General features: G+C 44.2%; 1 protein-coding gene across 1 annotated transcript in view; it reads left to right on the top strand.

Moving 5' to 3' along the window:
* LOC146810081 (uncharacterized) overlaps positions 1-24,157 on the top strand; it is a 352,434-nt gene that overhangs the window by 87,733 nt on the left and 240,544 nt on the right. Inside the window, exon 2 of the mRNA XM_085614940.1 lies at positions 13,016-16,328. Coding sequence (XP_085471066.1) covers positions 13,038-16,328 — 3,291 coding nt within the window. The 5' untranslated portion in view covers positions 13,016-13,037. The remainder of the gene's footprint in view (positions 1-13,015; positions 16,329-24,157) is intronic.

The raw sequence follows: 24,157 nt of genomic DNA, 5'->3' as shown, positions 1-24,157 counted from the left end.
GAGAATCGCTGGATTTGTCGTACTGACAATATCAAACAAGGTCTGAATTCAGCCACGGAATGGCACACTTTAGCTTGTCTAGTATAACATACAGGTCTTATGTGCATGCAGGTTGATTAGAACTATTCTGTGAATGCTGACACCATTTACATTCATGACCAGTTTGTTGACCTAAATTTGTATTTTAGAGTTCATCCTCCCATATGGATTGTCATTGCACACCTCCTTTGGTTTAATAACAATAATACCCAATCATGTATAAGACATAAAAATATGAACTGTATCAATGTGTGTCCAATTTCAATGTGTATCTAATTCGATCCATTAGTTAATTTGGGTAATCTATGTACTTGTGTCAGTGAAGATGCATGGCTTGCCGTCAAATAGCACTTTCAACCGTGCTGGGTAAAGCATAGCATACTCGATGCGGTGATCGCGCAGCATGCGCTTTAGGGGGACAAACTGCCTTCGGGCCTCCTGAACTTTGATGATGAAGTCGGAAAGAGGGAAAGGGAGGAGCCCTCCTACTGCAATGTGCCCAATTCTCTTGCTCTGTGAAGTGCTGTGTCCCTATCCTGGTAGTTGAGGAGCTTAGTGATAATGGGCGGGGGGGGGGGAGCACCAGGACGGGGCCGCGGGCCCAGCGAGCGATGTGCCCTTTCTACTACGAACATAGCAGAGAAGGTGTCAGCCCCCAGCAGCGTTTTAAGAAGCTATTCAATGAAGAGCTCCATGGGCCCCATGAAAGTGGATTCAGGGAGGCCCGTGATTCGTAGGTTGCATCTCCTTGACCTGGCCTCCAAATCTTCAGCGCGATCCTGCAGCGCAATCAGCCCCTTCTCTACTTGCCGCTTCACGTTGTTGGCATCGGTCTGAGCTTCCTCAGTTTCCGTGATATGGTGTTCCGCCATATCCAGGCTCTCCGCATGCTTGTCGACTCTCTCCGCTATCCGATCCATCCTGTAGACCAGGGTGTCTATCTTGGCATCTATAGCTGTAAAACCACTCTGCATGGCAGCTGTTATTTGCTTAATGTCGCTCACTGGGTCATCGGTGGGGTTAACCGAATCTACCAACGCCAAGTCCGCCGCCTCCACATGGCGCCTCGACTTGCTGTGCTCGAATGTTAGTTTAGGCTGGGACTTATCCGGCTTACCCATGCCGGCGCAGTCCAAGACACTGTCTACCTCCTCTCGAGACTCAGGATCAGGGGCCCAGGAAGACCAGGAATCATGCAGTAAACAGGGTGGAGAAACAGTGCGAAGACCAGACAGTCAATGTGGCCCCAGTTATTATCTTGCTCCTGAGCAAGTGATGACTGTAGGTGAGGCAGAGCACACCCCACAGCGCAGGAGCGTAAGCTCCCACCTCCAGCTGGACAGCGACCCCAGTGTCACTGCAAAGTAGTGCCCGTGGTGTGCAGAACCCAAACAAGTCTCTGTCAACTGGCCCCAGGGAACCGCCGGCAGCACGACCTAGGCTGCCACACAGCACACGGGACACAGGCAATGGTGAGAGTGGCCCAAAAAAAGCAGTGGTGTAGGCGCCTGCCAAGGATCACCCCCCTGGACCCCTGATGGCTCAGCTCACAAGGCGATCGTCGGACGCCATGCAGCGCCGGCTCCACAGCGACGACTGGGAGAGTGTCCCAGGTCCGCGGCCGTCAGAGCTCCACAGGACGCCCCATCAGTCGAACATCGGATGTCAAGCGCCGATGGCTCTCCAAAGCCGAGCCGCAACGGGAGTCAGTAGGGACCAGGCTGCAACAACGTGCCTCACGTCCCCGTCTCGGGTGACGCGCACACCGACCATGCTTCCAGGCCGCGCGCCGGCAGAGCCACCGTCAATCCTTATCAGGTCCAGGGGCACTCCAAAATGCAGGATCGCATTGGCGAACTCAGCGGGAGGTCAGGATCCCATCTCCAACCATCGTACACTTGTCGGGAGTCTTAGAGGCTGCGGATAATGAAGGATAGGTGCGGTGAATGGCGGAGCTCGATCATCCTGTTCGACAACAAACTTTCTTTTAAGCATCACGTCAATGCAGTGGCGACATCATCCTTCTTCATGTTGAGAAAAATTAAGAAGTTGTTGCCTTATCTCCCCTCGACTGCAGTAAAAACCTTAATCACCACCCTTGTTTTTTCAAAAGTGGACTATGGCAACGGTCTCTTTCTCAATGCTCAGGAGCAGGTCTTAGCCAAGCTGCAATCTGTACAGAACGCGGCAGCAAGATTACTGCTCGACGTTCCATTTCGTCATCCCACTTCTTCTGCCATATACCATCTGCACTGGCTGAGAGTAAAGAGCCGTATAAAGTTCAAGGCTTTATGTATTGCCTATAAAGCCATTCATGAATCAGGACCTAAGTTCCTGAAGGACGCTTTCCAAATCTATGTCCCTATAAGAACTTTACGATCAGCCTCCACGCACATGCTCCCGATACCACGTACCAGAACCTCCACATGGGGAGACAGACGCTTCCTGGTAGCAACTCCCAGGCTGTGGAATTCCCTCCCATTGGTCATAAAAACTTCCCCTACCATTTTCCGCAAGCTCTTGAAAACTTGGTTATTCAACCAGTGATCCCTTCAGATGCCTCTGTCTTTAGGAAGTTCTGTATGCGCCGAGACACCCTAGGGTATTTGCGCGCAATAAAAATCTCAAAAACATAAACAAAACATAAACATCTAGCGGCCATCTTGCAGCTAGGCAAGCTCCGCCCCCACCTGCCCTGCACCTTAATTCTAATAGCTCCAGGATGGCCTCGCCAACATTGGTTCACGGAACTCCATCTCCTCTCCCTGCAACCTCCAGTTCCGTTGACAACGTTTCCGTCTCTCCTCACGATGGACCAGAAACCAGTCCAACACCCGGATCCAGCCTCTCTTAAATTATCGGCCTGGCTCCTGAGTTCCACGAATTTCAAGGCCTAAACATTCCTCCAGACTGCAGGGTGGTTCTATCTCACGCAAGAGCAGATAGTAGATGTATCTGGTGTATATCTGCTAAGGTGCATCCCCTCACATCCTCTCCGGAAGAAATCTTACCATACCTTCTCCATCTAGCAACTTCAGGCCTCGCTCATGCTTCCATCAAAGTTCACCTGGCAGCAGTTTCCCGTTTTAGGAGATCTTCCACAGGACCTTCTTTTTGGTCAAATAGACTGATAAAACAAATTCTCAAAGGTCTATTCCGAACCTCCTCCTCCAACATGGCAGCTCAATACAGTCCTTGCTTAACTTATGAGGCATCCTTTTGAGCTGATAGACAGAGCTGACCTCAAATTCCTCTCTTGGAAGACTGCACTTCTTCTGGCCGAGTCAGTGAGCTTCACGCCTTTACAATACAAGATCCATTTCTTCAACTTAAGAATGATAGGGTGATACTTCGTACTAACCCGAAATTTATACCTAAAGTTCTGTCGAACTTCCACCTTAACGAGCCCATTGTCTTAAAGACCTTCTTTCCAAATCCTCAAACAGCAACTGAAAGAGCTCTACATTCGTTGGATTTGAAACGTCGCCTTAAATTCTACCTTGACAGGACAAAAGCATTCCGCAAGTCCAACCAACTTTTCTTGGCCTACAGTCTACCTAGGAAAGGTTTTCCCTTACAAAACAAAGTATTTCTAGTTGGATCTCTGGTGCTATTGTCTTCTGTCACCAACAGGCTGGTCAACCTGTACAATCAAGAATTCGTGCCCATTCCACTAGGGCAGTTTCGGCTTCTATGGCTTTGTTTGCGGGTGTGCCTATCACAGACATTTGCAGAGCGGCAACATGGAAGACGCTGCATACATTTACCAAGCATTACTGCTTGGATTCGGAGCTAATGAAGGATGCTGCAGTGGGACAGGCGGTGTTATGTCCTCTATTTCAATAAAGGGGTCTTTCTTCCTTCCCACCAACCTCTCTCTCTCTCTCTCTCTCTCTCTCTCTCTCTCACTGCACGTTTCTCTGTTTCTTCTATAATTTTTTGCCACAATTATGACTTATTGCTCTGCACTTTAACATTGATATGTGTATTTACTGGTGCATTTATGGCTTGTGTACAAAAGGAAATGTGCTCATTATTGCTTTCTATTCTGATTCAGGCATGTGAATCTATGAAAGATACCCTAATACTGGATAAGAAATGAGTTACTTACCTGTAACTGCAGTTATCCAGTATTGGTATCTTTCATAGATTCACATGCAACCCATCCGCCTCCCTTGGAAGGGCTCACCTAGTACTCTCAGTTGTACCTCTATATAGCACTGTGCTTACGAAAATCTGAGGGACTAGAGCTCCTTCCAGGAAGGTTCCAAAGGGTGGTGGCAGCTGATTGGTTGTTCTCTGGAGTTTGGTCCTTATCACAAAAGGACCTGGATATGTTACTAATGTGCGGCCTTGGGCCTATTACTTCCTTTGTCCAATGGGACATTACTTTACTAATGTACCGGGGACTCCCATCTCGACGACGGGGAATGATTCAGGCATGTGAATCTATGAAAGATACCAATACTGGATAACTGCAGTTACAGGTAAGTAACTAATTTCATCTTCTTGGTGTGTAGTGGCAGAGCTGAAAAATCAGTCTGAGCATCCCATTACGTGTCACAATGCAAATAAGACCCAGGAGTAGCATTTTGACAAAATAGATGCTGCCCCATTATCCTCAGATAGTTTTGTCATAGACAATCACCTCTTACCATGCTTTCAGCTGTCTCTAACCAAAGTAGAAGGCGTCATTACCCAAAATCTTGGTGATAAGGCACCAGACCCTGATGGTGTCCCAATTTATCTAATTAAAAGCAATGTCACCTTCTGGCCACCCCTCCTTACCAATGTTTTTAATAATCTTGGTCACTCCTCCTTACCTGGTACTTGGGGGGGCGGGGTACATCTATTATTGTACCCATTTTTAAAAAAGGGGGTCGCGCGCTGCTGGGATGTTATTGCCCTATTTCTTTAACACTACGGCCAAAATCATTGCAAGAGTAATTTAAAATGGAATCATAGAATGGACACGGGCTTTGATCTTGTCAATACGGGTTTAGGAACAAATTTGGGGCTATTGAGCAACGGCTCAACTTAAATCTGGTTTTGGGGAAAATATATGATCCCCAAACAATCCCCTCTTTACCTTGCATCTACGGACCTGATATCAGCCTTTGATTGTGTATATCGGTCCAAATATTTGCCTCTACTTATTGCACATTAGATACAGCACTTGTGCACTTTCTTGCGCACCTTCGCAGGGATATGAAGTCTAGGGTTCGTATTAGCACACAGTGAGAGGTTTCCGGAGACATAGGCATTCATCGTGGTTGAAAACAAGGCTGTGTCTTGACTCCTCTTTTATTCATTTTATATATATATATATATATATCAACTAGCTTCACCCTATTTTAAGGCACATCACCCCTAACATTCCAAAAATTAGAGGCAAGATGCTAGCTACTCTTTAATGTAGACGACCCAGTGCTCCTGGCATGCAGGCCTAGGTAACACTGCGTCAGCTGGTGTTTGCCTTTGTTAATTTTATGGCCTCACTGGATCTGCAAACCAGTTTCACAAAATCCCAAGTTTTGTGCAGCAAAGTGCAAAACAGCGGTCCGTTCTGTCAATCGGTTCCAACCGACTGAGTAGTACTAGTACCTCTCTGTACCTTGGCGGTATCTTCTCAGCCCGAGGGTCATGGACTCCCAACATTGTGCATCATTGGACTTAATTGTCCATGGCTATCGGTTTATGTAGTCTCCCTCAGCAGGCGGGGGGAGGTTCCCTTATACCATTGTTAGAAATATATGTCACAATATATACCTATTGCTATGTATGGAGCAGAGCTTTGGGGTATTTCGCACTGGAAGGCCATACAACTTTAAGAGAATAGATTTTGCAGAAAAATCCTGTCTGTCCCCATATCATCTTCGCATCTTATTTGTCATAAAGAACTTGGACTTCCTTATTTAGCAGACCGGAATAGGGCCTGGCCTGATCTATTGTGGCTTTTAATTTGGAGGAATATGAAGGCTAAATTATCAAAAGATATAATGGACTGTCTTTCTCTTGGCAGAGGGCTACTCATTCCTTGACTGGTCTAGGTTAAGGCTGAATACTGCAAGATTGGTATGCAGTCTGCTTTTACTGATCATTTATCTTGTTCCTCCCTAAGTAAAAAGTCTATTGCACAAGCACTTTTCAAACTATGAAGATTCCCGGCGTTTAAGGTAAGTGGAAGGAAAAACAAATGTTACTGCTTATTTAACTCTGACTGAATTTGATAGTCCTGCCTACTACATTTGATGGGCACGGGGTCGATGGGAATGTTCTCTTCTGTTTCAGTTCAGATTAGATACAATAAAATATGTTTCCCCCAGGGTTTTTTGCTGAATCTTAATGACCTTGCGGTGACATAACAGGCCAATCGATGTTTCATTTCACTTTTTTTCCCGTACTTTTTATGCAAGGTATACAAGACTCTGTTTAATCCCATTTTTAAGACAGTCTTGGTATGATATTACACAATGCAAGCCTACTGTTTTGTATATTGGGGCCTTTTTAAATTGTGCTGTGTGAGCTCGTAGGTCTATGTTGTGCTAAATGTTTGCTGCAAATATTATATTGCTGATTTGATTTTATGGTCTTAATCCTTTTTTTCGTGAATTTTTATCAAACGTATAGTTTTATCGTTCTGTCTTGTTTACATGTGTGATACTTTTATGGATAAACAAAGCAAACACAAGGAGATGATGGACAGAGCGCTGAAACTTTTCAGACACTCACCCCCAGTCACAGATCTGGGTTGAATTCATAATTGTTCTTCAGATGACTTCGCCACCCCAGTTCACACAGAGCTTTATGCAAATCAGTCTTGACCCTGTGCCTCATGGGAACAGTGCCAAGCCAAGTCTTCCCTGGACCGGAAACCAGCATCCTGGGACAGCTTTCGGGCTAACAGCCCTCATCAGCCAGGCTAACTTGAATCCAATGGCAATGTGAGCAAGGGACCCACATCTGGGCATACCCTGCCAACTTAAAGCGAACAAAGCAAACACAAGGAGATGATGGACGGAGCACTTAAACTTCTCAGGCACAGGATTCTTGTTTTTTCTGTTGTATATTAAATTGTTACCCTGATTTGTAAATTAACTCTAAGTTTGAAAATTACCTAGAGGCATCAGATTCTTGGAAATAACCATCGATACAAAAAAGTGTCACTGCCTTTATACACAAGGAATTGTTATTGTCTTTGTTTATTGTATTGTTTAACACCATTTTAACCACCTTTTTAAATATTTTGTGAAATTTTTTACAAAGACATTCACATGTTTGATTGGTACATTAAGTTGTTCCTTGATTATCTTTTCACATTCGGCCTTTCTCTTATATTCATTTGACCATATGTTTTCCCAGTGATTTCGATTGACAATTGCCATTTTCCCTGTCCTTGGAAATTTACATTAAGTACAGGGGGTCCTTATCTTTTGCACTAATTATCCTACAGCCTGTCTGTGTGAGTCCTTTCGTCTCATTGTTATGTTGTATTTGTCCCCTTACCATCTCTCTCGGTCACCTTGGGTGCAGAGTGTATCACATTGGTTCCACAAGTGGGCTGATATTCTAATTTTAGGTTTTCTTTGATTCTTTAATTCACTTCCTTAGTCATTTCACACATTGATCATTTAAAAACCTTCGTTTTTTTCGATGAGGAATTTGCTGCTTTGGTAGGCACTAACATCAATTTTGGCGCTGTGTTCAATCCCTGAGTCAACACTAATGACGACACTATAAAATTAGTTACGCTAAAGAAAAAAATTAAAGCAATAGAAGCACATGGTGAATTTATGCTTGAATATCTCAGAGCTGGGGTGATACCCCAAGGGTTGAGAGTACGTAATATACCGGGCCTGTTCGTTCAGATCAGACAATTTTTTAGAGAAATGGGGTATGATAGCCAATAGTTGTTCGAGAGATCTGATGATATTGATCATCGAGATGGCGAAAGAATTAGTTGCCACCGTTAAAGTCGAACTCAGTGAATTGGAAGACTAGATTAAACAGTCTAATGCACTTGATGAGGCAAAGAAAAAACTAGAGGAAGCTGACAAAGAACTGTCATCATTCTCAGACTATTTGGTTTAACGTCAGACTGAAACTTAATAAAGACATCCGCTTTAATTCACAAGGTAAAGCAAACCCCTATCTCGCTGAAAATTACTACTATCATGGCCAATATCAAGGGGAAGAGAATTCAAGAAATCAGGTTCTGACCTTTTCTGATACTTCAGATGCAGAAGGAAGCACCCACCAGTTCAAACAACAAGGGCGGCATATACCTTATGATCCCAATCAGGGCATGATACAACCTTTTTTGGCCCAGCGAGGCGCACACAGGGGCAGACGGAAGGCACGATTTCAGTCCAACTACAAGGGCAATTTTCAGAATCCATTTTACTCCCCCAACAATCAACATCTGTTACAAATATGCAATCGCCAATACAGGAGACGGGGAACTTAATTCCTATCTTCGATCTGTCTTCTGTCTCCCTAGACAGTGCCTGTTCTACTTTTGTCAAAAGTTCTTTTATTTGTACCTCATTCAACAGCTAACGTATTTGAACTTTACCAGGAAATGTTTACGTTTTTTCGCAAGGTACAGTTTAAAAATTTCTTTGCTACCACTGATACTATGCCATCTGATACGATCAATTTATCCGGACTTTCTCCACCCTCTTCGCTTACTCCTACCTTAGACCAAATCGGCCCAGAGGGAGCTATATTTGAACAGGCCGTGCTACATTGCCACTAAGTACATCCATAGACCACATCCGAACTTGGAAAAAGATGAATCCTTATCCCTACTACAACTGACACACAATAAATCCCTTACTGTCAAGAACTGTGATAAGTGAGGTAGTATAGTAGTTCTAGATACTGACCAATATGAATCTAAAATGATTTCTCTTCTGAGTGACACTAGTTTTGACAACGAAATAATCAGCGATTCTAAGGCTAAAACCATATCCAAAATCCAACGCCTGACCAATGAGGCTTTATTGGCCGGCGACATATGCGTAAAGGAGTATGAACTTCTCCACATCAAGGATCCCAAAATGCCTTGCATCTATGGCATCCTAAAAATTTATAAGAATTCTACAGGACCCCCCCCCACACTTTGACCGATTGTGACGACCATCGGATCTGTCACTGAACCATTGTCCAAATATATAGACAATTTGCTACGAGCCCATATGCAGACTATCCCCTCGCGGATCAAGGATACCGAAGATATTATTAGCAAAGTAGAAAATCTTACATTTTGTCCACCGAATCAAACTTTGGTGACCCTCCATATTGAGGCGTTGTATAGTAATATACCCCAGACAGAGGCACACCAGGCTGTTGCTTAGTTCAATGACACTTACCACATTAGTTGTCCTCGTAACTTCATTTTAGATGGTCTACAAATCGTGTTCTCCGAGTATACCTTTCAGTTTGGAAACACCCTGTACAAGCAGATTAAAGAGGTAAGCATGGGGGCTTCAGTTGCCCCTTCTGTAGCGAACATCTTTATGGCCTCTTTTGAAATGAAATTCATTGACAATGAAATAGCCCCATTTTTTGAATCAGTGACACACTGGTCCAGATATATTGATTATATTTTCTTTATCTGGACTGGTACAGCTGAGCCACTTACTGGATTCTTAGATTGGCTTAACTTGTGTGTTTGCAATTTAAGATTTACAGCTCACACGAGCCATTCTGCAGTTGAAGTTTTGGATATTGAAATCCACCACAACAAGGGGATTTCAGAAGTAGATCTTTATGTCAAGCCCACTGCAAGAAACACCTTATTGCATTTCGTGAGTTATCACCCTCATAGTCGGAAACAAAGTATATCATTCGGACAGTTTCTTAGACTCTGTTGAAATTGCACAAATCTGCATGATTTTGATCGTCAAGCCTCTTAAATTACGGACATATTTCTCACCAGAGGCTATCCAAAATGCCTCATCAGGAAATCATTCAAACGTTCCAGATTTTACGCCTGAGATGCCCTATTAAGATCACCACTTACCAAAGCAGTGACTCAACTTGTCTGCATCACAAAACATTCCATGATGAATGACCCTGTGAGACAAATCATCAACTCCAATTGGCACATACTTAACACTCCTCCTATATGGGAAATCAAATTGCCAAAACCTTTATATGCGCATCGCCGCAATAAAAACATTAAAGATCTCATTGTACATTCACGTTTCACCACAGGCCCAGGTTTTGTACAAAAGACCATTGAAGGGGCGGCTCCCATCAAGGGTAGCTTTAAATGCAACCAATACAAAGCTTGGGATAGTGTAATTGAAGGAGATTCACTTAGACATAATGGGTACACTATTAAAGCCAACAAATTCACAATCTGCAAAACCAACAACTTGATATATCTCTTGCTATGCCCTTGCTACCTTGGGTATGTGGGTGAGACTTCTCATGCCTTGGCGACACGCTTAACAGAACATCGCTCAGCGATACAGATATCTAAACTAACTGCACCATTAGTTAAACATTATCTGGAGAAAAACCATCATGCAAATGAAATCAGATGGCATGTTCTGGAAAACAATGAGGCCACGCAAGAACCCACCAGTATACGTTAACAGCGTGAAGTGTTTGGATCTTTATTTTAACCACCTACAAGCATACAGAATATGGTTGATTGGTCTTTGAGATGTGAGAGCCATTCATCAAATGGAAGACCATGATTCCTTAAAGTTAATTATCATAGCATACAGTTTCCTTCCCCACAAAGGTACTAACAATAAAATCTAATTTTAGGCTTAAAAATTAGGATACTCCATATGGGCATAAGGGATGACCTCTGTGCATACTGTCTGTTTGGGAACAAATTAAGGGATTGGTATCAAGTGTACACGCTTATAAGTCGCCATCAGAGCTCTTGCAAGGTAGACTCTCAGGCACAGGAGATCCCAGAGAGAATGGTACAACATAAAGGTGCGCAAATAGGGCTAACCTCAGTAAACTGTCTCATGGAAAATCCAGAGCAGTCTTCCAGGTCAAAGAAGGAGTCTAAGAGGGTCATTCATATCCTGGCTGGTGCCCTGCCAGATTAATGGGGGCTATGGCCCCCATGCACCTGAGGAAGCACTCCCCACCATATGTAGAGATCTCAAAGAGCTCCAAGTTAGTCAAGCGCTGTTGCGTCATCACTGAGCAAATACACAATGGTATTTCACTAATTAATAATTCTTTCTTTTAACCAAGTCATCTGTTTCTGAAATTCATGCATTAATTCCCATGAAGCACCCTGCATCTTACCAACTTTCTTACCTTTCTTGTAGTGCTTAGCTGGGGTCAGATCTAACTTCTGAAATGACATTCTCACACAGCTAGTATACTTCTTCACGGTCCATTATTTATTTGCCACAGTACAACTCAAATGCAGATCACCTCATTACCTTACACAGGGACTCAGTAAAGCACTTTTTAAAATGTTCACTCCGTTTCTGCTTGTTACTATCTAGATCCGACAAGTCCATTTGGATAACCAGCAGGGTTTCACTAAAGACTATTTCACGAACTGTCTGACCACTCTTGCCAAATGGATGAGTACTAATTCTCGGTGTTTAAACAGTGATACAGATAAAGTGGTTGTTGTGGGAGGCTCATTGTGTATCTACACCAACTCCCAGTGGACTTCCAGTTCAGGCTGTCTGCCGTCTCCGGCACCGTCCGCACAGAATTTAGGATTTATATTTTATGTAAACTCTTTCACTTCTCCCTCAGGTCAATAGACAAACTTCGTTTGCTTTTCTACCCTCAAGAACCTAAAGCAGATTCTTCTGTTGATGCCTATTGACATCTGGTCCTGGCAGTGATTATTTCACACCTGGACTGTGGCAATTCACTTTAACAAGGCTTCCTCATATGGTTAAGTTTCAGTTGACCCAAAATGCAATGCTATTTCTTTTTCTTTGCTGGGACATATTATGCTACACCTTGTTGATCTTCATTGGCTCAGTGTGCTAAAAAGGATGTTTTTCAAATGCCTCCATGTCTGAAGAAGGGCTGTATATAAAATAGCCCTGAGGTTTTTGCAATCTCGTCTGCAGTGGTAACCTTCTTCTTGTCGTTGTCGCTCTTCTTCCAACTTTCCCCTCAAACTGTCTACTATTTGCAGGGTGCAACAAAGCAGTCATATTTGTTTTATATCTGACTTCTAAGTCTTGGGCAAAGCTTTGTTTCCTCCATAGTAGTTAGCCTACTCAGTTTACTTTTTCAAAATGTTTCCAGATTTTCAGTTTAGTTACAGAAACCCCCTACAGATAGCAGTAGCACTCTATAAACTACGATGATAATGCTCATCAAGCCCAACAGCCCTCTCATGCAGCCTCATCTGAAGCTTTCCCCAAAAGGCCACTATTGCAGCACACTCTCCTATCCACTCATGGAGTGATCGGACATCCTTTGCAATCCCTCCTACATCTTTCTAGTCCAGCTGACTCGCATAGCTTCTTGCGCAATAATCACAAAATCTCTTTTGCTGGCCTTCATGCATAAACTGCATATATATTATGTGATCATTCTCTGCTTCTTATATTGAGTATCTGATCTGCCCCTGTGTCAGTATTCTGGCCATTGCCTGTTCTTCCTTCACCTTTATATTGCTAAACTACCCTATGTCTTTGTGTCTATTCCACCCTATGCCCGTGTGTCTGTTCTATCCTATTATATCCTGTAACTTTTCGTCTCTTTTCTCTTTTAATTGTTATTCTGCTCTTTGCTCATGTCTCTACTGCACCCTGTTACTGTCTGCTACTGCCCTTTGCTATTGTCCATATTCAGCTTTATGACTGTTGGGCTGTATTTATCCCTGTGTTGGTGTGTTTTTATTGTTTGTTTATTCTTTTGATTCTGTTTTGTGTGCTACCTATCTCACACACAAATGCTGTAAGTGCCATAGCGTTAGTCACCTTCCTAAAATAGGTTCTCGTCTCTTTGTTTACAGGTGAGCATAGGAGATAGAATTAATGTGTGGACAAACCTTCAAAACAATGCCCTCCTCAAAAGCAAAGCGGCACAAGAGGGGTGCCAAAAAATCCAGACGGTCAAGACGGGGGAAGAAACGAAGGCTGTCTCCATATTCATCCAAGGTTCATGAGGGCAGGAAGTGGAAGAGGAGAGGTAATGGGCAAAGTGACTCCGGTAAACAAGGCCGGGACAGAAAAAAGGTCTCCCGGTCCACAGACTGCAAGAAGGAGGAGAAAGAGAGTCGACAAGACAGCCGAGCTTACAGGGATGTAGAAGAACCCTATACAGGGCGAACCAGAGTCCTCAAAGAAGCAAGAGTAAGTGCTGATGAACAGCCTGAGTACCAAGATAGAAAGCTGGATGGTGAGATAGAAGATGAAGCCAAGTCAGATGAGGACACAGGTGATAAAAAGAGAAACAAAAAAGACAGGGAGAAGAAGCGTAATATCACAAAGAAAAGTAGAGGACGTTCCTACGTGACAGAACTAAGTCAAAGCAATGCAGAAATGGAATCTCTGAAGTCTTTCAACAGTAGTAGGGTGGCTCACCATTCTGAGATAGAAGTGAAGGAAAGTATGGCAAACCCTAGGGATACAAAAGCCAGATCTGGACAAACCAATTGTAAGAAGGCAAGACAAGTGGACACTGAAGACATGGATTACAAGGGACGACCTGCAAAGCCCACTCGAAACGACAAACTCATGAGAATGTCATCGAGGAGGAACTATAAAGCAGGAGTGAGAGGGTTTGATGAGGCATCCTTGTCGAATCTTCAAAAAGATAGGTCACCGCCAAACACAGAAAAAGAGTCGGGGAGTAATGAAGTGAGGAAGAGTTACTCAGAAGAACCTTTTTCTGGAGTGGTTGAGTTTGTGACCAGCGTGCAAACCATTTTACAGAGCCAAGAAGCAGAGGATGCGACCAGTCAAAGCTCAGCAACTGAAAGTGAGAAAGAAGAGGAGGAAAGACCAGGAGAAGAGGAAGCTGTTGAAGTGAATACGGAGGACACTGAGGAGGAAGATGAAGAAGAAAATGAAGAACAGGATGGAAGGTCCCAAAAGAGCCAGGGGGGCATTAGCGAGAGCAGCACTGTGGATGGAGATGCAACCAGCTCTGAGAATGATAGCCAACAGTCCAGGAGAGGCTCTTTCAATGAAGAGGAGAGCCAGAAAAACTCAGATCTCCAGAATCCAGGGAGCTCTGAAAAGAAAAACACGCAAGTAATTTCAGAGGATGAGTCAGTGAAGTCTGCAAGAAGCAGTTGTAGATCTAATATAGCGGTATGTGCTATGGCTGAGGAAGATCAAGAGGGTGAGGAGGAGGGTCAAGAAGAGGAAAAAAGAAAACCTAGAGGAGTGACTGGAAAGAAAGCACTACCAATTGGAGTGAAAGCAAAACTCTTCAACATTGGCATGAGCAAAGCTTGCCAAAAGAAGGGGGCGGAGGTTCCTACCACAATGACCTGCATGAGCAACTTGGTCCTGCTCAAAGATGGCAAGGCCCTAACTGAACTTTATGCTAAAACAAAGCAGGAAACCCCACATTCTGAATTAGCAGACGTAAATAAAGACACCATCGAACTTGACCAAGAAGGGAGAAATTATTTTCCTTTAGAGCGAAGTGGAGAGTCAGCCACAGTACTACCAGGAAAGGGAAAGCAAAGAAGCTTTATAAGTAACCAATCCAAAATCATTTTAAACCTTAAGAACAGGCACCGTGTTGTAAAAACTAAGCTGCTATCAAAAGAGCACCATGAGCAACTTGAAATGGCCGGAAGTGTTGTTTCAGGGCCAGAAGACCCAGAAGGTGATCATCCTAAAAAGGAGACAGAACCATCTTCTTTGAATTCTCCAAAGCCTCGCCTACTCAAAGACCAGAAAGAACCCAGCCTTTCCAACATTTCCAGCAGCTCAAATGCAGAAAAAACTGTTGATGAGTCCCCATTAATCACCAAGAAAAAGATGAAGAAAGTGATTGTAAGGGTTAAAATGGCTTCCCCCAAGAATGCTGATTTGAGGAAAGCAGAAAACGAAGAAGAAACTGGAGAGTTTTCAACAGAAAGGATGCCAAAGGTAACGCAGAAGGACACCAAAGCACTCAACTCTATCTCAGCCTTTAGGAGAGTAACTGGCTGGTTCAAACAAAGGCCTGGCAAGAAAATCAACCTGAAACGCCGCTTTGCCAGTGCAGCCCGGGCCATTGGAATAACTGAATGGCTCATCCGACGGTTTACCAAGAAAAAGAAGCGTGGGATGCCCCCTGGATTCAGGAGGCGGATGGCAATGAGGATTGTCAATACTGCTGGCCTGGTGAACAGGCTAAGCCGTCCTTCCCCCAGTGGAGCAGGACAATTGAGCGGAATCAGTGGAAATAAAGACTTTGGAACCGCAGAAGCACCAGAGGCTATTGAAGAACTGGATGCAGAGCTGAATCCGCACAGCGCCCCATGTAGAGCAAACCATGTCAAGTGCTCTGATGGATTTACAGAGACAGAGGAGAAAGCCAGTACGGCAGATGCAAAGTATGCAATTGTGTTTCCCAGAGTGCATAACCTGGTCACATCAAAGAAGATACCCCCAGAAAGGAATGAGATTCATCAGAAGCATTTGTCGAAAGCTTTTGCTGCAAGGAAAGCCGTAATGTCTGTGCAGCCTGGTTATAAGTCTAAGCCCTTGATGGCACAAAACGGTAGGAAGGCTCCGCTTGAGCATTCCTTTGAAACAGAAGGTCCTGACCCCTCTTTGAACATTCTTCATGATGCACAGCCTGTGTCAGCACCGTACAGCTTATCTCGTCTTGGCAAGGTTTCTTCAGAAGTGGGAAACTCCTTAGTTGGAAAATGTGCTTTAAAATCAACATCTTCTATTCTAAAAGAAGAAAAGCAACTGCAAAACCAGAACCCACATCCTGCCTTCCCTTCAGTCCAGAATGACTTAGTTCGAGTTCAGAACCACCCACCACAGGAAGAAGAGGAATCTGAGGAGGAAGACCATGGCTCCTATTTTGAGGAAGACACAAATGAAGAGGTTGCCCATGTTCCTCACCAAGACCTGTATGAGACCACTGCTCATGTGCACTGGGCACAGAGTCATGGGATGAGATGCGATCCCACAGCCTGGCTGAACTCCGAAACTCTGCTGCCCAGGCTGACTGTTGAGAACCTAAGCAAGTGGACAATGTATCATGATCACGACCTCAATAAACCTCATCACAGTAAGGTCTCCCAGGAGCGATGGGAAGCAGAAGATGCCATGGAGGGGATCCTTGAAATGAACTTAACACACCAACAGGTAAATACCCTTCTAGAACATCCGCACACAGTAGGTCATAGGGCAGGGGATGAAGTGTCGGTTCAGCACTGGGTTGCGCCTTAAAAATCACATCTGGGGGATCGCTAGTGCTGGGACACATGGTTATGACTTTGGCATTTAGTATTCAGACTAAAAGTTGAAGCATTATATGTAAAGCATTTTAAGGGTACACTGCTGCTGCCTTGAAGTTTAGAGGTAGAAGTGCTTCATGTGCAGCTGTCCCATCTCAATCAATGAATGTTTGGTTCTGTGGCTGAAAAAATCATTCCCTCATGTTGCTAAAATCTTTTTGTGGCAACCCAGTCTGAACATGTGTGATTTAGGTGATTTGTAAAGGGCATCCTGATGTAAATGTTTGTATGTCAGATAGCCTATGAATTTAAATAGATCTCCTTTACTGTTCAGTTAATATTTGGAATGTGCTTTGCATACTGTTGCTTGCCCTTCTCATGCATTACAAAGAACAATTGGTCCTATTGGCAAGGATATATAACAATAGACACAATACTCAATATTGTATTTACGTCAAAATCAGAGAATACATAAAGAGTAAGAAAATCCAATGAACAATGAAAGTCAATTAAATTCTTTATATTTCTTTTGTCAAAAAAATGCATTTACAGAGATCTGTGACTGTCGCCAACCTGTTCTGTTACCAAGCGAGGAACAGGATTTTTTGTCGAACTAGTTATTCAGCAAGTGATCCCTCACTTTGGTTAATTAGGGGCACCTCTGAACCTGACTACAACAAAAGCCATTGACCCATTCTGATTTATTCGATTATGGGCTCTTCTACCCATGAATTCATATTGATTTTACCTTGAACAGGCGATACCCTTGGATTCTTCAACTTGATTTATTTAATTTCTTTGTAGAGCGCCTGAATGGCCCTCGAAGGGGTATCTCTGCGCTATGGAAGTGCTACAGTAGGCCAATGAGGGGGGCATATTAAAATAATGCAGTTTTGAGGAGCCTTCTAAATTGAAGGTAGTCAGGGCATTGCCGCAGATAGGTAGGAAGCTGGTTCCAATAGAGGGGCTAGGCTAGAGAAGGCTTTCCCACCCATCGGCGATTTTTTTTTTTTTTTAACCGAGGAACAAGGAGTAGCGATTTAGTTCCTGAATGAAGTGACCTAGTGGGTGTATAGTGATTGCATTTCCTTGCTAGATAGCTGGGGCCCTTGCCATTCACGGCCTTGTGAACAATGCAACACATTTTGAACTTGATTCATTTGCGTACCCGGAGCCAGTGGAGCTGTTATAGGAGGGGAAGAGAGGCCGTTCTAGGTGGAGCGATTGAGACAAGGCGCGCCACTGTATTTTGGACCACCTGCAATCTGCTCAACGAGGACTCATTAGTTGAGACCAGGAGGGTGTTGCAGTGGTCTAAGCGACTTAGTACCAATGCCTGGATGAGAGAATTCCATGTGGCCAAGAGTAGAAAAGGGAAGACAAGCCGTAGTAGTCCAAGCACATGAACACAGGAGCCAGCAGTGTTGGCGACATGTTCTTTCATGGTCAGTGCCTGGTCTAGGCGTATGCCAAGGTTCTTGACTACGGTCTTAGGTTCAGGGAGGTCACCTAGATCCACCGGCCACCAATCTGGTGACCACAGCAATGATCTCCAAACAGCATAATCTCGATCTTTCCTGCGAGCCCTGGGGTACTCCCTTTGTCAGACCCATGGTCTTTGAATGAAAAGGAACTAGGTTGATGGTCTGGTAGTGGAGGGAGAGAAAGCTCTCCATCCACTGAAACGCCGATCCTCCGAGCCCAATTTCCTTCAGGCCTAAATCCAGATTGAGAGGGATCAAGGCATCATGTAGACTCAACATGGTCAGACAGATGTTTATTGATGTTTTTCCAGTAATTTGCTCAGGAGGTGTAGTAGAGAAATAGGCCGGAAGTTGGACAAGTCATCCATAGGGGCCATTATAGTCTTGCAGATAGGAATGACTTGTGCCGCCTTCCATTCAGTGGGGAGATGTCCCTCTCTCATTGAGAGATTGAGGAGCGAGCAAATGGGCGCCGAAAGTTGTTTGGAGAGTAAAGTATAGGGATTTTAGCTGGGATGATGTCCAGGGGAAGCCTGATTTTACTGTAATGATTTCACGTGGTCATAAGTAAGGGAGGCAGAATTTTCCAACATCTGCCCCTTAGTAAGGGTGGGCTGGTTATAAGATGTGAGAGCCTGCTGAGAGCTTCCAGCTGAGGTGATTGTATCATAGATCAACTCAATTTTCTGTGTAGAATGCATTGCTATTTTATCACAAAGTGTTTGAGAGGGGGCCTCCTCATTGTCGCCAGCCTTTGAGTTGGTAAAGGTTTTGAGGATTTGGTATAAGACTTTAGGGGCATTACCTGCCTGATAGAGCTGTAGTGCGATATGGGCTCTTCGCGCAATTTTTATGTTTTTGTGATATTGGGTCAAAGCGATCTTATCTCTCTTTATCCTTTCCATCATGGGATCTGCGCCAGCGCCTATCCAGAGTTTTGCACAGCCGTTTTTCTGTCCTAAGATCAGGAGAGAATAAGGCTGTCTGGGGGTGCCTGGCGTGCTAGAGTGCTGCTCTCGGAGGGGTAAGGTGATCTATGGCCGTTTTGACAGAGGAGTTGTAACGGGTCAGACATTCCTCTTCGTTATCAGACTCCATATTCCACAAAGGGGGAAAAGCATCCTGAGAATGGTCCGGGGTGATTTTGTGCCATTGTGTGCGGAGGTAATGGGAGGCTGGTCGGGGGGCGTCGAAAGCCCTAGGGCCCTTAATGTGAAAGTCAATTAATGCATGATATGTCCAGATCAAGGGATGGGGGGGGGGGGTTCACAGAGAATATTGGGCCAGTTGGTGAGAATAAGATCAAGTGTATGTCCTGCTGCATATGTGGGGCCACCGTTGATCTTAACTAATTCTAGAGAGGCTAGATCTGCCAGGAGCACTAATGCATCTAGATTAGTGGTACAGTCACTATGTAAATTGAAATCTCCCAGAAATAGAACATTCTTGGTTGAAATGACGTGGGGAGCTATCAATTCCATAAGTTGGAGTGAAAAGTCAGAGAGGGGGCCGGTAAACTAGGGCCCCTTTCCAACTATATTGTGGTAGCGGGTCAATTCGGTAAACTAAAATTTCAATCTTTTAATTGCACCGTTGCTCAAGTATAGATACTTAAATGCAATCTTTATGGACAATGGCTATCCCTCCCTTCACTTTGGGCTGTCTATTCAATCTTTGGATGCGGAAGCCCTCTGGGGGTGCCAATGTAATGCCGGGGGTGGAACTGGGTTTGAGCCAGGTTTCCGTCCGGAATCCTATATCTGGATTCTTGGAGGTAAGTAGGTCCCATACCTCTACAGCATGTTTAGGCAGGGATCTAACATTACTTAGGAAGCCTTTCCAACTGTGGCTGGGATTGTTTGGAGGATTCCCTAAAACCGTTTGGGAATGGGTGACCACGTTGGGAGGGCAATGTCGCTTACTTTAATGAGAGCTACTAGGATCTCTTTACTTATGTTCAGGTTTAAGGGTTTGGAACTGACAGAATTTACATGAGAAGGGCCCCTCCATAGCTGGAAGTGTCCTGACAATATCCCATGAAATATGAGAGCATAGGAGCGGCAAGCCTCGTCTAATATCAAATAAATTCCGACTTGAGTAGGTTAATTTCTGACTGATGCCCCGATTTGTTCCGAAATGGGTAGGAGTCCTGGCGACGTCTGGACGCGGACGGGCGCAGATGGGCTTGCCTTTGGGGCGCCGCCAGCACGCGCACTGCGCGGAACGTGCCGCCAGCTCGCTGCGCGGGTTGCGCCAGGCATCTGGTTTTATGGAGGAGGTTAGACCGCTAGACCACTAACTTCCCTCTCAGCCCGAAAGTAGCCCCTGACTGTCTCCCTCCACACAAACGGGAAAAGCCTGCGGTGGACTGGGGAGCAGTGTGGAGCGTAATGGGAAGTGGTCCAACAGTGGGGGATGATGCAAGTAAAAAGGTATGTGGGGTTTCTAAAAGTTAAAAGAATTAAAAATTAGTGCAAATAATCTTTAAAAGAAGCGCCAGCCTTACTCCTGCGCGTCGCGCCAGGCATCTGGTTTTATGGAGAGGTTAGGCAGCTAGACCGCTAACATCCTTCCCGGCCCGGCAGATCTGCTGCCCCCACGCACAGCTGGATAAGAAGCCGGTCGGTCCATCCATGCACTCGTAAGGTGCGTAATTCTTCCACACCATGGACAGTTGCTCACGGTCCTTATTTTATGTACTCATGGAGACCCACCAAATAGGTCTTAAATTGCCACACTAATCATGTGGGTCTAAACCTCCACATAACTATACAAACCTGGATTGTTTACTTTTTATCCTAAAACAGCTGTGCTTCGATTCATCTGCCTCTTTATCTTGTATGGATATATTTTATAATACTCCAAACCTTTTCTGACAAGCTTTTCGCAGTGATACATCTCTGCCACTGCGCTTATTAGTTTCTATAACTTTCAGAGAATTTTTTTTCTTTTTCCTTTATTTGAGCACTTCTTCGAGCACTTTTTCTTATGCCGTATGAGGAGCTACCGAAAATTATTGATTCAATGTAAATGCATTTTTTTGATAAAAGAAATATAAAGAATTGAATTGACTTTCATAGTTCATTGGATTTTTTTTCTCAAACTTGCGTATCAATTAATGTTGATGTAAATATTGTGTCCATTGCTATATATCCTTGCCAATAGGACCAATTGTCATTTGTTTCCCATTGTACCTCGGTCCTTTGGTCGTTTTGGGTTACCCCAATAGTTTGTAATGCCCTTTTTGTGCAGCAGTGGCTCTTGACCTGAAGAAGACTGTCCTCCTTTGCCCATGGTTGGCCAAGCTCCACGGTACCCCCTACTAGCCAGTCTGTCGGCTGCAGTGAGCGGCACTAGAAATAACTCCATAATCTGCTTTTCTTCAGGGTCTTGCTGACTTGGGCTGCCATTCTGAGTGATGGGAAAATTCGAAAGACGGGTGCAATGTTATTTTTGCAATTTTGAGTTATACAAAATTACTACGTTCCTGACGTTGACCTTGATAAATTCTCTCCTGGGATAACATATACCTGGAAACTAATTGGAAATGGATATGTAAAATATGTGGATTTCAGGGGTGATTAAACTGCATCAACATGTTGTTCACCATTCCAGCGTGAAACATTGAATTGGGTGTTATAATTGTCACAGAGGAATTAATGTATGGTATTCTTTTTATGACTAACTATTACAAAAGGGGTTAGATACTCATAAAGACGCAGGACATGCTCGTCTACCAGTTCAACAAATCCACTCTGAGCGGTCAGTGACTCCACTACAGCCGCACTGTCCCTTGTGACATATCGGATAGTCCGAAATATGTGTAGGTGAGTCCCTCATTAGGTCGAGCCAATACAGCGCTTGCGTGTTAGGCGATCTGTTGTAGGTACTTTGTGATGCTCTGACTCCTCCCACGCTTTGGATAGGCTTTCATGTATGTCTTTAAAAAAAACGTAGCCTGCAAATAGCTACTGGTGGGTGCATGTCCCGCCTTTTCTTGCAAGCTAACTCCCATGGAGTATTGCTTCGGAAACGAGCACGAACGCGCACAATGCTTGCGTGCTGATTATCAGGAAGCACTGCAGCTGCCTCCCCATCTACAGCTTTTAAAACATTTTTTTTTAAATGAAGTTGTTTACCCGTTCAGCATTGGTTATGGGCAGGGGTTGTCTGGTTTATTTTCACTGGTGCTCGCTCAACAGGCGTTGCAGACTGTGGCAGCTCCCCTGCTTAGATTTTAGCTCACTGAACGGCACCTTACCAGGAGGCACTGCAGCTTCCTCTCAGTCTAGAGCTTTTTTGATTGAATTTGTTTGCCCATTCAGCATCGTTTCTGGGCAGGGATTGTCAGTTTTATTTTCAGGGGTGCTCACTCTTACTCTGCAACAGGCGCTGCAGACTGCGGCAGCTCCCCTGCTTAGATTTTAGCTCATGGAGCGGTGCCACGCAGGTGGCTGTGAATGGCTGGCTCATGGGTGGGGGGGGATGTGGCGTATGTCTGGTGCATGTACCGTTCACACGGCGCAGAGGCCACTATTCCATGGCACCCAAGCACCATCGGTATCTGATGAGGGGGCAGCACGGAGACCTTGAGCCCCCAACTCTGAGTGAGTGACCTCTGGACCTGCCTGGGAAGCTACCAATGCCTGTTGCAAGGATACAGCTTCTTGCTGCACGTGAGGGGTCTGTGCAAAGGAATAGGGTTCCATGCAACCTAAGTGCATGCTTGTGTAAGCTTTGATTGCAGCAGCAAGAGCGGTATTCAGATATGCACGATGAGCAGTGTTTAGTGTTTGCATCCTGCTAATGTGTCATCTACAGTTTCCATTGGAGTCACTGTAAAAGATATTTTGTCTTTCCGGAGTCCATTTGGGATACTGGTGTTTGCTGTTTCGTGTCGGTTCACACATGCACCAGATTAATCAAAGTCACCAGAACACCGGGGTCATGGGCTTTCACTTAACAAAGTTGTGCATGCTAGGAGTTGTGGTCTTGGTTTACGTCTGTTAGAATATTACAATAACACATCTATTGAAACTGGTTTCTAAAAGAGAGCTCAGGTCTGTAAAAAGTTGTGTTCCTGTGATATGGAAACTTCTAGTCAGTGTGTGTATTTTTATTGTATTGACTCGATGATGCAAAGTGCTTCGGAGGCTCTTTATAAAGCAGGAAAACAAATATAAGTGAAATTATTAACCTGTTAACTCCTAAATGTTGTTTTTTGAATAGAAAATTAAACATTGTATTTCTAGTATATGAAGACCGCTGGGTTAATGTTTGGGTCTGTCTGGATATGAGTGCGTACAAGTGTCAGCTGTGTTGCCTGCAGGCACACGAGTACTTGTAAGATCACTCTGTCTTTAAGGGTGTCTATTTGTCTCTTGACACCTAGAAGTGACCTCATTTAGGAAAGGCTAAAGGTATATTAAATATCGACACCCAACTTCTTCATTTACCCTGTTTCTTTTCAGGTAGTCTAAATATTAGGTCGACCTCTTCCCCAGTGCCAGTTATGCATTGCTTCATATTGAATCTGTCCCTACTTACTATTTTTCATTGTCAGTCTCACTTTTTTTGTTTGGCTCTGTGTGCTTGCATGTGTGCCTCTGTGTACTTTTTGCTGTGTATAGTGTCTGTATATCTGTTGGAACTGTGTCAACTGTATATCTGGTGGTCTGTGTATATGGGCATCTATCTTGTGGCTGGAGTGAATGAACACTTCTATATCGGAGTTTATGGGTGCCTATTTCATCATTTGGCTTGTATTCTTGGTTGTCTATATCTTTTGGTCTTGGGAATTGCTGCTTACATATGTTTTCCAGTGTGTGTGGGTGCCTGTGTTTGGTATTTGTATGTAGGTAGCAGTAGGTTTTTTTATTCTATCGTAAAGGATCCCTGAATGTATGCTTGAGAGCCTGCTTACATGCACTATACAAAATGCAAAGTTATTAGTTTTGTCAGTTCTTGTTATTGTAGCAGACGCATTGCAAATATGAGGTGGTAGACATTATTTTGTTTTTAGTTGCAACTGATTGCCGAAACGAGAATAGGATATTGGAGAAACATGCAGCCTACATTCTACGGTTGGGTTTCGCATATTCGCATTACATATATTTACTACACGAGGAATATAGAGATGAAGCAGTATGCTTACTATAGTACGATTTGTGCTCAGATGCATGACCTGGGATTGAAACATGCACATTCTGATTGATTTATTTATTTGAAGTTTAATATAGCGCAGGCCAGACCC

This window comes from Triturus cristatus, chromosome 7 (assembly GCF_964204655.1).
Source record: "Triturus cristatus chromosome 7, aTriCri1.1, whole genome shotgun sequence".
Taxonomy (NCBI): domain Eukaryota; kingdom Metazoa; phylum Chordata; class Amphibia; order Caudata; family Salamandridae; genus Triturus; species Triturus cristatus.
The sequence above is the reverse complement of the archived record's forward strand: the minus strand, read 5'-3'. Positions and strand labels throughout refer to the sequence as shown.